At 36.8% G+C, this 13,554-nt stretch overlaps 1 protein-coding gene across 13 annotated transcripts in view; it reads left to right on the top strand.

The window, feature by feature from the left end:
* Positions 1–13,554, top strand: part of NBEAL1 (neurobeachin like 1) — a 206,804-nt gene that overhangs the window by 163,658 nt on the left and 29,592 nt on the right. For all 13 annotated transcript variants that reach the window (XM_082688842.1, XM_082688836.1, XM_082688834.1 and 10 more), the window contains 2 exons: positions 3,526–3,643; positions 6,060–6,157. In XM_082688842.1, coding sequence (XP_082544968.1) covers positions 3,526–3,643; positions 6,060–6,157 — 216 coding nt within the window. The remainder of the gene's footprint in view (positions 1–3,525; positions 3,644–6,059; positions 6,158–13,554) is intronic.

The following is a 13,554-nucleotide window of genomic DNA, read 5'->3' as shown; positions in this document are numbered from 1 at the left end:
CTTTGACAAAGCAGGAGGAATGTCCAGTGGAAAAAAGACAGTCTCTTCAACAAATGGTGTTGGGAAAATTGGACAGTCACATGCAGAAAAATGAAACTGGGCCATTTCCTTACATCATCCCAAAAAAAGACTCCAAATGGATGAAAGACCCCAATGTGAGACAGGAATCCATCAAAATTCTTAAGGGGAACACAGCAACTTCTTCCTAGAAACATCGCCAAAGGTGAGGGAAACAAGGGCAAAAATGAACTATTGGGACTTCAAAAGATCAAAAGCTTTGCACAGCAAAGGAAACAGTCAACAAAACCAAAAGGAAACTGACAGAATGGGAGAAGATATTTGCAAATGACATATCAGATAAAGGGCTAGTATCCAAAATCTATAAAGAACTTATCAAACTCAACACCCAAAGAACAAATAATCCAATCAAGAAATGGGCAGAAGACATGAATGGACAGTTCTGCAAAGAAGACATCCAAATGGCCAAGAGACACATGAAAAAGTGCTCTACATCACCCAGCATCAGAGAAATACAAATCAAAACCACAGTGACATACCACCTCAAACCAGTCAGAATGGTTAAAATTAACCAGTCAGGAAATGACAGATGTTGGTGAGGATACGGAGAAAGGGGAACTCTCCTATGTTGTTGGTGGGAATGCAAGCTGGTGCAGTCATTCTGGAAAACAGTATGGTGGTTCCACAAAAAGTTGGAAATAGAGCTACCCTAGGACCCAGCAATCCTACTATTGGGTATTTAACCTAAAGATACAAATGCAGTGATCCAAAGGGGCATGTGCACTCCAGTGTTTATAGCAGCAGTGTCCACAATAGCCAAACTATGGAAAGAGCCTAGATGAATGGATAAAGAAAATGTGGTGTGTGTGTGTATATACACACACACACACACCTATACACATACATATATACAGTGGAATACTGTGCAGCCATCAAGAAAAAATGAGATCTTGCCATTTGCAATGATGTGGATGGAACTAGAGGGTATTATGCTAAGGGAAATAAGTCAATCAGAGAAAGACAAATATCTTATGATCTCTCTGATATGAGGAATTTGAGAGGCAAGGCAGGGGTGGGGGGAGGGAGGGAAAAATGAAACAAGGTGGGACTAGAGAGGGAGAAAAACCATAAGAGACTCTTAATCTTGGGAAACAAACTGAGGGTTGCTGGAGGGGGTGGGGGGAGGAATAGGCTGGCTGGGTGGTGGACATTGGGGAGGGTATGTGCTATGGTGAGTGCTGTGAACTGTGTAAGACTGATGATTTAACACACCTGTACCCCGAAACAAATAATATATGTTAATTACTTTTAAACTTTAAAAAAAAAGTGTTCTATTTTCTAGTTGAGTGGGTCTGTGCAGCACAGCCTTAAATCTTTGAAGTCTCAAGCACATTGCTTCATAGCCATAGTCTTGAACTAAACTTTCACCTAAGGCTGTATTTTACTGGTGACTCTCTTGATTTGATCACTGACCTTGGCCATTTCTCAATTAAAGATTGTGCTCTCTAGTATTCAGGGAATGAAATAATTTTAATTGGAACCCAGCAAGACCTGCTCCTTTATATTTTTTTTAATTATGCTTAAAACCTGATTTTTTTTTTTTTCCGGATTTTATCTACTTATTTGAGAGAGAGAGACAGATAGCCTGAGCAGGGAGGAGAGGAAGAAACAGGCTCCCCGCTGAGGAGGGAGCCCCATGCAGAACTCCATTCCACCTCCCTGGGATCGTGACCTGAGCTGAAGGAAGACCATGAACCCACTGAGCCACTCAGGCATCCCATGAATAGTTATTTTTTTAAATTCATCTTACTCCTTCCACACTTTGTCACAGGCAGCTAAAAAGACCAATTAGCATGAAAGTCTCCATCCCCAGATAACACCTAGGATCTATAATGAACTCCTCAAACTCAACACACACAAAACAGATAATCATATAAAAAAAATGGGCAGAAGGTATGAACAGACACTTCTCCAATGAAGACATAAATGGCTATCAGACACATGAAAAAATGTTCATCATCACTAGCCATCAGGGAGATTCAAATTAAAACCACATTGAGATACCACCTTACACCAGTTAGAATGGCCAAAATTAGCAAGACAGGAAACAACATGTGTTGGAGAGGATGTGGAAAAAGGGGAACCCTCTTACACTGTTGGTGAGAATGCAAGTTGGTGCAACCTCTTTGGAGAACAGTGTGGATATTCCTTAAGAGATTAAAAATAGAGCTTCCCTATGACCCTGCAATTGCACTCCTGGGTATTTACCCCAAAGATACAGATGTAGTGAAAAGAAGGGCCATCTGTACCCCAATGTTTATAGCAGCAATGACCACGGTCACCAAACTGTGGAAAGAACCAAGATGCCCTTCAACAGACGAATGGATAAGGAAGATGTGGTCCATATACACTATGGAGTATTATGCCTCCATCAGAAAGGACAAATATCCACCTTTTGTAGCAACATGGATGGGACTGGAAGAGATTATGCTGAGTGAAATAAGTCAAGCAGAGAGAGTCAATTATCATATGGTTTCACTTATTTCTGGAGCATAACAAAAAACATGGAGGACATGGGGAGTTAGAAGGGTGTTGGGGTAAATTGGAAGGGGAGGTGAGTCATGAGAGACTATGGACTCTGAAAAACAATCTGAGGGGTTTGAAGTGGCGGGGGGGTGGGAGGTCGGGGTACCAGGTGGTGGGTATTATAGAGGGCACGGATTGCATGGAGCACTGGGTGTGGAGAAAAAATAATGATACTGCTCTGCTGAAAATAAATAAATGAAAAAAGAAAAAAAACACCCAGGTGCTCATAACAACAAATGCGCTCCTTAATCCCCATCATCTATTTAGCCCATTTCCCCCACCCACTGTATGGAAGTGTTGAAAAAACTATGTTGTACACAAAAATCTAATATTACAAAAAAATCTATCCCCAAATTCATGATGGAAATAAACTTGAGCCCCCTTTTCTCCTGTCTCAGTAACAATTTCCATACTGTCTTTCAAAGCGTAACTAACAGGCTTCAGGAGGTCCTTCAAGCCTCTGCCTGCCACACAGTCCACCTTCTTAGTGGGGTGGTATCAGATTGGCTAGGTTGGAGGGAGAGATTTTCAGCCACCTTTAATCAACACCAACTGGTTTGTTTCTCTGAATTGAATTTCTGGAAAACTATTTCAATGGAAATTTCACAGCAAATATATATTCATAGCCATCATTAAGTTTTTCATTGTTGATATTTAGGCTATTGAGTTATTTTCTTACCCATTAGTTAAGAAGTATATATGTTATTAAATATTAATAAATATGTCTACATTATACTAGATTGAATATATTCAAAATATGGGATAGATACTAATTAAATGTTTTAACATGATTTTGGAATAATTTTATTTTCAGTGATAAGATTTGTGTGTGGAAATTGTTAATTTTCTCTTACTTTTTTAAAGGACCAGTGATTACATTGTAGTTGGAAGGTATCTCTATATTATTTGTTCTTTTTCTAGGAGTCTGAATATGTTTCTGCTCATCTTCATGAATGGATAGATCTGATTTTTGGCTACAAACAGAGGGGGCCAGCTGCAGTGGAAGCACTGAATGTTTTCTATTACTGTAGTTATGAAGGTATAAGCCTATATACTTTTTATCTTACATCCCATTGATGGAAAGTATTTTTTAATATTTGTTTATATGTGATATTTTGGTCATGAGAAAGACTACATTTTAAAATTGTTTTAATGATTTTTTCTATTTGAAATATTAAGAGACTGATGTGTGTGTGTTTTTTTTTAAATAGTAGTTAAGAGTATGTATGCAAATCTTCACTTTGCACAGTTGAGGAAACTGTCAACAAAACAAAAAAGCAGCCTACTCAGTGGGAAAAGGTATTTGCAAGTGATATATCCAATACGGGGTTAATATACAAAATATATGAAGAATTTGTATTACTCAACACCAAAGAAAAGAATCTGATTTTTAAAATGGTCAGAGAACCTGAAGAGACGTTTTTCCAAAGAAGACATACAGATGCTAATAGACACATGAAAAGATGTTCAGCATCATTCATCATCAGGGAAATGCAAATCAAAACCATAGTTTAAAAAACAAACAAACAGTGAGAAATTATCTTATGCCTGTCAGAATGGCTACAATAATAAAAACAAGAAATAACAAGTGTTAGCAAGGATATGGAGAAAAAAGAACCTTTGTGCATTTGTGCATCCACTGTGAAAAACAGTATGGAGGTTTTTCAAAAAATTAAAAATAGAAGTCTGCTATGATCAGTAATCCCACTACTGGATATTTGCCCAAAGAATATGAAAACGCTAATTTGAAAAGCTCTGTACCCTTATGTTTATGGCGCCATTATTTACAGTAGCCAAGATATGGAAGCAACTAGTGTCCATTGATAGATGAATAGATAAGATGTGAAATATATATATATATATATACACACACACACACACAAACATATACAATGGAACATTACTCTGCCATAGAAAAGAATGTGATCTTGTCATTTGTAACAATATAGATGGATCTAGAGGGTGTAATGTTAAGAGATGTAAGTCAGAGAAAGACAAATACCATATGATGTCACTCATATGTGGAATTTAAGAAAAAAAAGAAATGAGTTAAGGGGGAAAAAAAAAATACAAACCCAGAAAGAGAGTCTTAACTCTAGAGAACAAACTGATGGTTACCAGAGGGGAGAAGATGGAAGGAGGAGTTAAAGGAGTGCCCTTGTCCTGATGAGCAACAGGTGATGTATGGAATTGATGAATTACTGTGTTGTACACCTAAAACTAGTATTACACTTTATGTTAACTGGAACATAAGTAAAACTTAAAAAAAAAAAAAAAAGCTGTTAGAATTTAAAAATGATTTGTTCTAAAAAACACAAAACGAACAAAGTAAAAGACAAAAAGACAGACTCTTGAAATACAGAGAACAAACTCAGTGGTTGCCAGAGGGGAGATCGGTGCAGGGAAGAGTGAAAGGGGATAAAACAATAAGTATATGTGCATATCTACTTAGAAATGTCAGTTATTGGTGGCATAAAAGTTTTAGATTACTTGCCGTAAGTGTCCTATTCAATCAGGTCATCAAATAAATACTCAAGTGTTGATTGTTAGCAGATTTTGAAAGAATATCTTTAGTATTATAAGTAACAAACTCTTCAAATGTTTAAAAAAAAAAGGTGACATCATTCTAATGTTTAGCTTGGAATCAAGAACATTTTCTGAAGGGTTTAAAAGCCTTAAGAAGTAGTTTTCTCTAATTTTTCAGTAGTAAAGATTGTGAATAGTGTGAATTTATGTGAACTTGAACAGAGTCCACATGCCTTTTGGTAAATAAACAAGCATGTATTTGTGTTGCCATATTCATCTGGTAATAGTTTTGTAGAGAGCTAGTATGCATGGTAGTTATGAGCATAGGCTTTGAAATCCGACTTCCCTAGTTTGGCCACTTACCAGCCATATCAAGTACAGTTGGGTATTATCACCTATGCCAGTATTTGTTAGATAAGCAGTAACTTATAGTAGTATTTTGTGTGATTATTATACCTGGTTCAGCTTGATTATCATGAAGAAAACAATTAGATGTACTGTGAGATAGTTTGTATGTTTTCAAGAAAAATTTTTATGCACTACCAGTTAACTTTTGCTTAAAATAGTTTTGTTCTAAATCATGGATAGAATTTATTTTATACATATTTAATGTTTGGAGTTGCTGTTTTTTAAAAATTTGCCTCTTGGGGTGCCGGGATGGCTCAGTGGATTAGTGTCCAGCTTTTCATTTCAGCTCAGGTCATGATCTCAGGCTTGTGGGATTAAGGCCTGAGTTGGGCTCTATAAAATAAATAAATAAAATCTTATAAAATATTAAAAATTACCTTCCTCACAATATTCTTTCAAATTGAAGAACAGAATGATATTTTGTTGAAAATACACTATTCAGTTTCATATATTAATCAATATTTGTGACTTCCTGATTTGTTTTCACTCTGTAGTGAGTTGACTACTTCTCCTTGTTTTAGGAGCTGTGGATCTGGATGCCTTAACAGATGAGAAGGAAAGAAAAGCCTTAGAAGGGATGATTAATAATTTTGGGCAAACACCTTGTCAACTGTTAAAGGTATCATTAAAGTTATTGATTATTTAAAAAATGTTATTGATTACATAGGAAGTCTAAAACTTAATTGCTAAGGAGTACTACCAGCATTTTCAAATATTTTAATTATTTAAACCTGTATCTCTCAGAATTATCTAGAATTTAAGAAAAATTATACTGTCACTTAAAAAATAAATAGATTGTGGCGCCTGGGTGGCTCAGTGGTTTAAAGCCTCTGCCTTCGGCTCCGGTCATGATCCCAAGGGTGCTAGGATTGAGCCCCACATCGGGCTCTCTGCTCGGCGGGGAGCCTGCTTCCTCCTCTCTCTCTCTCCGCCTGCTTCTCTGCCTACTTGTGATCTCTGTCAAATAAATAATAAATAAATAAAATTTTAAAAAGTAAATAGATTTAAGTGATGATTCCTATTTTGAAATAACAAAATATCGAAGTCAAAATCCACATATATAGTCAATAACTTAAATCACAGAGGAGTTTTATTTTTACTCAGAAAGCCAATCACTTCATTTTGTTTAAACAACTAAAATGTTACTGCAACAGGATTTGGATTCATAACCATCCAACTTAGAAGTGTTTCTACCATGCCGTGTCACCTCTGAATTAATAGCTGTAAACTCCTTTATTGAATTCAGACCACTTTCCATGTTCTGTGGGCTGTTATTTATATCTTAATAATGACATTTCCTGCCTTAGTTGCCTCACTTTATTATGTTACAGGCGGCAACTGTTCCTAATTATTTTATATGTTTCTTGCATATAGTATTTGTGTAGTAAATATTTATAAATTGAATCTCCACAAGTGCTACAGCAAGAATGTATCTAAATTGTGGCCTATAAATATGTTGAGCTTTTGTTAATTCAGTTATCAGACTAAGGTTTGTAATTGCTACTGTTCCTTAGCAGAGTTTGTTTAAAGCCGCCAACGTTCGCTCTTTTCACAGAATAGTCATATTTAAAATCAATGCTTTATATCTATCTGCTGTTAGAATGCAAAAGTAACAGAATAAAACAGAACACTTCATTGAGCTTTGAAGTAGATTCTATAATATTTTTATACCAGCTTTAAACTTTTCTTTTTTTCATAAGAGTAGTGCTAATTAGTTTTTATCACCATAAAAAATTACAAAAAAAAGTCAGCCTTTAAAAAAATAAGTCAGCCTTTGATCTTTTTCTTAATTCTTTATTTAAATTCAATTTCATTAACATATAGTGTATTATTAGTTTTAGGGGTAGAATTTAGTGACTCATCAGTTGCATGTAATACCCAGTGCTCATTATATCACGTGACCTCCTTAATGCCCATCACCCAGTTACCTCATTCCCCCACTCACCTCCCCTCCATCAATCCTCAGTTTGTTCCCAGTAGTTATGTCTCTTACGGTTTGCTTCCTTCTGTTTTTATCATGTTTTATTTTTCCTTCCCTTCCTCTATGTTCATTTGCCTTGTTTCTTAAGTTCCATGTATGAGTAAGATCATATAATAATTATCTTTCTCTGATTGACATATTTTGCTTAGCATAATAACCTCTAGTTCCATCCATGTCATTGCAAATGGCAAGACTTCTTTTCTGATGGCTGAGTAGGATTCTGTTCTCTATATATATACCACATCTTCTTTATCCATTCATCAGTTGATGGACATCTTGGCTTCTTTCCATAGTCTGGCTATTGTGGACATTGCTGCTATAAACACTGGGGTACAGATACCCCTTCAGATCACTACATTTGTATCTTTGAGGTAAATACCTAGTAGTGCAATTGCTGAGTTATAGGGTAACTCCATTTTCAACTTTTTGAGGAGCCTCTGTATTGTTTTCCAGAGTGACTGCACCAGTTTGCATTCCCACCAACACCTTTTTCCGCATCCTCACCAACACCTGTTGTTTCCTGACTTAATTAATTAATTTTAGCCATTCTGACTGATGTGAGGTGGTATCTCATTGTGGTTTTGATTTGTATTTCCCTTATGCCAGGTGATGTGTCTGTTGGCCATTTTTATGTCTTCTTTGGAGAAATAGCTGTTCATGTCTCCTGCCCATTTCTTGATTAGATTAGTTGTTCTTTGTGTGTTGAGATGGTAAGTTCTTTATAGATTTTTGTACTAACCCTTTATCTGATAAGACATTTGCAAATATCTTCTCCCATTCTGTTGGTTGTCTTGGTTTTGTTTCCTTTGTTGTGCAAAGCTTTTTGTCTTGATGAAGTCCCAATTTTCATTTTTGCCTTTGTTCCCTACCCTATGGAGACCTCTATCTAGTAAGATGTTGCTGTGGCCGAGGTCACAGAGGTTGCTGCCTGTTTTCTTCTCTAGGATTCTCATGGATTCCTATCTTACATTTCGTTCTTTTTCCATTTTAATTTATTTCTGTGTGTGGTGTAACAAAGTGGTCCAGTTTTATTCTTCTGCATGTGGCTGTACAATTTTCCAACACCATTTGTTAAACAGACTTTCTTTTTTCCATTGGATATTCTTTCCTACTTTGTCAAAGATTAGTTAACAATAGAGTTGAGGGTTCTCTCTTCTGTTCCACTGAGCTGTGTGTCTATTTTGGGGCCAGTACCATACTGTTTTGATGATTATAGCTTTGTAATAGAGCTTGAAGTTCAGAATTGTGATGTCACTAGCTTTGGTTTTCGTTTTCAACATTCCTTTGGCTATTTGGGGTCTTTTCTGGTTCCAAATTTTAGAATCATTTGTTCTACCTCTGTGAAAAAAGTTGATGGTATTTTGATAGCTACATTGAGTGTATAGGTTGCTCTAGGTAGCATAGACAATCCATGGGCATGGAACATTTTTCCATTTTATTTTTGTCTTTCCTAAATTGCTTTCATAAGTGTTCTATAGTTTTCAGAGTACAAATCTTTTACCTCTTTGGTTAGGTTTATTCCTTGGTATGTTACAGTTCTTGGTGCAATTGTGAATAAGATTGATATCCTTGATTTTTCTTTCTACTGCTTCACTGTTAGTCTGTAGAAATACCACAGACTTCTGTGTGTTGATTTTTATATCTTGGAATTTTCTGAATTCCTATATCAGTTCTAGCAACGTTTTGGTGGAGTCTTTCAGGTTTTCCACATAGAGTATCATGTCATCTGCAAATAGTCAAAGTGTGACTTCTTCCTTACTGATTTGGATGCCTTTAATTTCTTTTTATTTTCCGATTGCCGAGGCTAGGACTTCCAGTACCATGTTGAACAACAGTGATGAAAGTGGACATTTCCTTTTGTGTTCCTGGCCATAAAAGAAAAGCTCTCTGTTTTTCCCATTGTGAATGATAGTCACTGTGGGTCTTTCGTGTATGGCCTTTATTATGTTGAGATATGTTCCCTCTATCCCTACATTGTGGAGGATTTTTAATCAAGAAAAGATTGTATATTTTGTCAAATGTTTTTTCTGCATATATTGAGAGGCTTGTGTGGTTCTTATCCTTTATTTTATTAATACAGTATATCATGTTCATTGATTTGCAGATGTTGAACCACTTGTGCAGCCCAGGAATAAATTCCACTTGGTCATGATGAATTATTCTTTTAATGTACTACTGGATCCTGTTAGCTAGTCTCTTGTTGAGAATTTTTGCATCCATGTTCATCAGGATATTGGCCTTTGGTTCTCCTTTTTGGTGGGGTCTTTGGTTTAGGGATCAAGGTAATACTGGCCTCAGAGAATGAGTTTGGAAATTTTTCTTTCATTTCTAATTTTTGGAAGTTTCAGAAGAAGAATTATTAAGTCTTCAAATGTTTGGTAGAATTCCCCTGAGCAAACCATCCGGCCCTGGACTTTTGTTTGTTGGGAGATTTTTGATTACTGATTCAATTTCTTTGCAGGTTATAGGTCTGTTAGGTTTTATATTTACTCCTGTTTCAGTTTTGATAGTTTGTATATTTCTAGGAATTTATCCATGTCTCAGATTGCCTAATTTGTTGGCATATAATTGATCATAATATTCTCTTATAATTGTTTGTGTTTCTTTGGCGTTGGTTGTGATCTCTCCTCTTTCATTCATGATTGTATTTATTTGGGTCCTGTCTCTTTTCTTTTTGATAAGTCTGGCCAGGGATTTATCAATCTTCTTCTTTCAAAGAACCAGCTCCTAGTTTCATTGATCTGTTCTACTGTTCTTTTGGCTTCTATTTCATTGATTTCTGTTCTGATCTTTATTTATTCTCTTCTCCTGGTAGATTTAGGCTTTATTTGCTGTTCCTTCTCTAGCTTCTTTTTGATGTAAGGTTAGGCTGTGTATCTGAGCCTTTTCTTGCTTCTTGAGGAAGGCCTGTATTGTTATATATTGAGGTATACCTATATTGGTATATACTTCATTCTGGACCACCTTTGCTGTATCCCAAAGGTTGTGAACTATCATGTTTTCATTTTCATTTGCTTCCCTATATTTTTTTAAATTCTTCTTTAATTTCTTCTGGACCCATTCATTCTTTAGTATGATGCTCTTTAACCTCCATGTATTTGTGGCCCTTTCAAATTTTTTTCTTGTGGTTGACTTCAAGCTTAATAGCATTGTGGTCTGAAAATAGCATAGTATGATCTCAGTCTTTTTTGTACTGGTCAAGTCCTGATTTGTGACTCAGTATGTGATCTATTCTGGAGAATGTTCCATGTGCATTCTAAAAAAAGTGTGTATTCTGCTGCTTTAGGATGAAATGCTCTGAATATATCTGTGAAGTCCATCTGGTCCAGTGTGTCATTTAAAGCCCTTGTTTCCTTGTTAATCTTCGGCTTAGATGATCTGTTCATTGCTGTGAGTGGGGTGTTAAAGTCCCCTACTGTTATTGTATTGTTATCAATGACTTTCCTTAAGGTTGTTATTAATTGATTTATATATTTGGCTGCTTCCAAGTTAGGGGCATAAGTATTTACAAATGTTAGATCTTCTGGTTGAATCGATTCCTTATTTTGATATAGTGTCCTTTTCCATCTCATATTGCAGTCTTTAATTTGAAGCATAGTTTGTCTGATATAAGGATGGTCACTTCAGCTTTCTTTTGATGTCCCTTAGCATAATAAATGGTGGAGATACCCTCACTTTCAATCTGGAGGTGTCCTTGGTCTGAAATTAGTCTCTTTTAAGCAGCATATCCATAGGTCTTATTTTTCTGTCCATTCTTATACCCTATGTCTTTTGATTATTTAGTCCATTTACATTCAGAGTAATTACTGAAAGATACGAATTTAGTATTACTGTATTACTTGTAAAATCACTATTCCTGTAGATTGTCTACGTTCTTTTCTGGTCATTGTTACTTTTGGTATCTCTTTTGCTCATATGGGCCCCCTTTCATCAGGGTTGCTTTACTGTTCACTGTTCCTTTAGTTTTTATTTGTCTTGGAAGCTGTTTATCTCTCCTTCTCTTCTGAATTACAGCCTTACTGGATAAAGTATTCTTGGGTGCATATTTTTCCCATTTAGCTCATTGAATACATTATGCCAGTCCTTTCTGACCTACCAGGTCTCTATGACAGGTCAGCTGCCAGCCTTACATGTCTGCTGTTGTAGGTTAAGGACCTCTTGTCCCAAGCTGCTTTCAGGATTTTCTCTTTATCTTTGTAATTTGTAAGTTTCACTATTAACATGTCATGGTGTTGACCTATTTTTGTTGCTTTTGTAGGGAGTTCTCTGTGCCTCTTGGACTTGAGTGTATGTTTCCTTCCCCATGTTCAGAAAGTTCTCTGCCATGATTTGTTCAAATAAACCTTCTGTCCCCATTTTGCCTGCTCTTCTTCTGGGACTCCTATAATATGGATATTATTTCACTTTTTGGAATTGCTGAGTTCCCTAAGTCTACCTTCATGCTTTAATAGTTTTATTCCCCTCTCCTTTTCACATTCATTACTTTCTATAATTCTATCTTCCGTATCACTGATTCACTCTTCTGCTTTGTTCATGCTTGTTTTTATGGCCTCTACTTGGGTCTGTATCTCAGTTATAGGGTTTTTAATTTTAAACTGACTAGATTTTAGTTTTTATCTCTATAATAAAGGATTCTCTAGGGTCTTCTCTACTTTTTTCATGCCCAGCTAGCATCTTTATAATTGTCGTTTTAAATTCTAGTTCAGACATTTTACGTATATCTGTATTGATTAAATTCCTGACTGTGAATACTACCCCACCTTCTTTCTTTTGGGGTGAATTTCTCTGTCTTGTCATTTTGTCCAGAAAAGAAAAGAAAAAGAAAAACAACAATATCAACAGAAAAGAACTAAATCCTGGATGTGTTTTAGTCTGCTTGTTAAAAGAAACTAGATCCCAGGCATGTGGGTGGTTCATTTGGTTAAGCATCTGTCTTCAGCTCAGGTCATGATTCCAGGACCCTGGGATTGAGTCCCACATCAGGCTCTTGCTCACTGGGGAGTCTGCTTCTCTTTCTGCCCTTCCCCCTTACTCATGATCTCTCTTGTACTCTTTCTCTCAAATAAATATTAAAAAGAAAATAAACTAGATCCCAAAATAAGAAAATTATACACACACACACAATGAAAAGAAACAAAAAATAAAACATCTATATAGTGTTTATGAAAGTAAACATTTAAAAAAGAATTGGAAAAAAATAGGAAAATAACAAAAAATGATAATGAAAAACTAAAGAATAAAAATACAAAGAATATTAGCTACTGTTTTCCCCTAGAGCTGAAGTTTTTCAGCCCTTTATGATCAGTAGACTTGGTACAGGAGAGTTGTTTGTGCTGGTCTTCTGGGAGAGGGGCCCCATTATGCTCATTCTCAGGTGGACTTGCTGTAGTGGAAATGTACCTGCATTGCAAGGGAGGCAGGGGCTAGTGTAAGCGGCTGCAGACTCCACTAGGTGGCTCTCTTTTGCTCCCTGAGGACTTCAGCACTGACAGGCAGGATGAATATGGCAGGACTCTGTTTTCTAGCCCCCCAAGCTGAAAATGTGTGCCCCCCACTCTTCAGTGAGCCCTCACAGAAAAGCACTCATTCACTCTTGTCTCCCGCATTTCTGTCAGAACTCTGTGTTCACCCTCTCCACGTCCAAGCTTTTTTATCCCTAGCATCTGACTGAATTTCAAAATTCCAAAGTTTAGGGACTCCCACGGTTTGGACCCGCCCTATTCCTCCCAGAGATGGTCTTGCCCCGCTTCTGCCATTTGGGAAACCTGTCTCAGGAAAGCAGTCGCTTGATCACGCAGGGGATCAGCTTATGGCAACACAGAGCAGAAAGCTGGCACTTAGACTCACTGTTGTCAGCTGGCTTCTACGCTCCTGTACCTGGGAACTCTCCCACCCTTAGGTGCCACCCGTTCTTCTTGTGACCCCAGGGATCCTCAGATCATGCTGTCACACCTGGGATTCTGCCCCACTTCACCATCTGAGCACCTTTAAGCCAGGCATGTCCCTCACTGCAGGAGCAGTCTTCCAAAAGTTCT

The sequence above is a fragment of the Mustela nivalis genome (assembly GCF_964662115.1).
Source record: "Mustela nivalis genome assembly, chromosome: 11".
Taxonomy (NCBI): domain Eukaryota; kingdom Metazoa; phylum Chordata; class Mammalia; order Carnivora; family Mustelidae; genus Mustela; species Mustela nivalis.
Note: the sequence above shows the minus strand (reverse complement) of the source record. Positions and strands in the feature narration are given on the sequence as shown.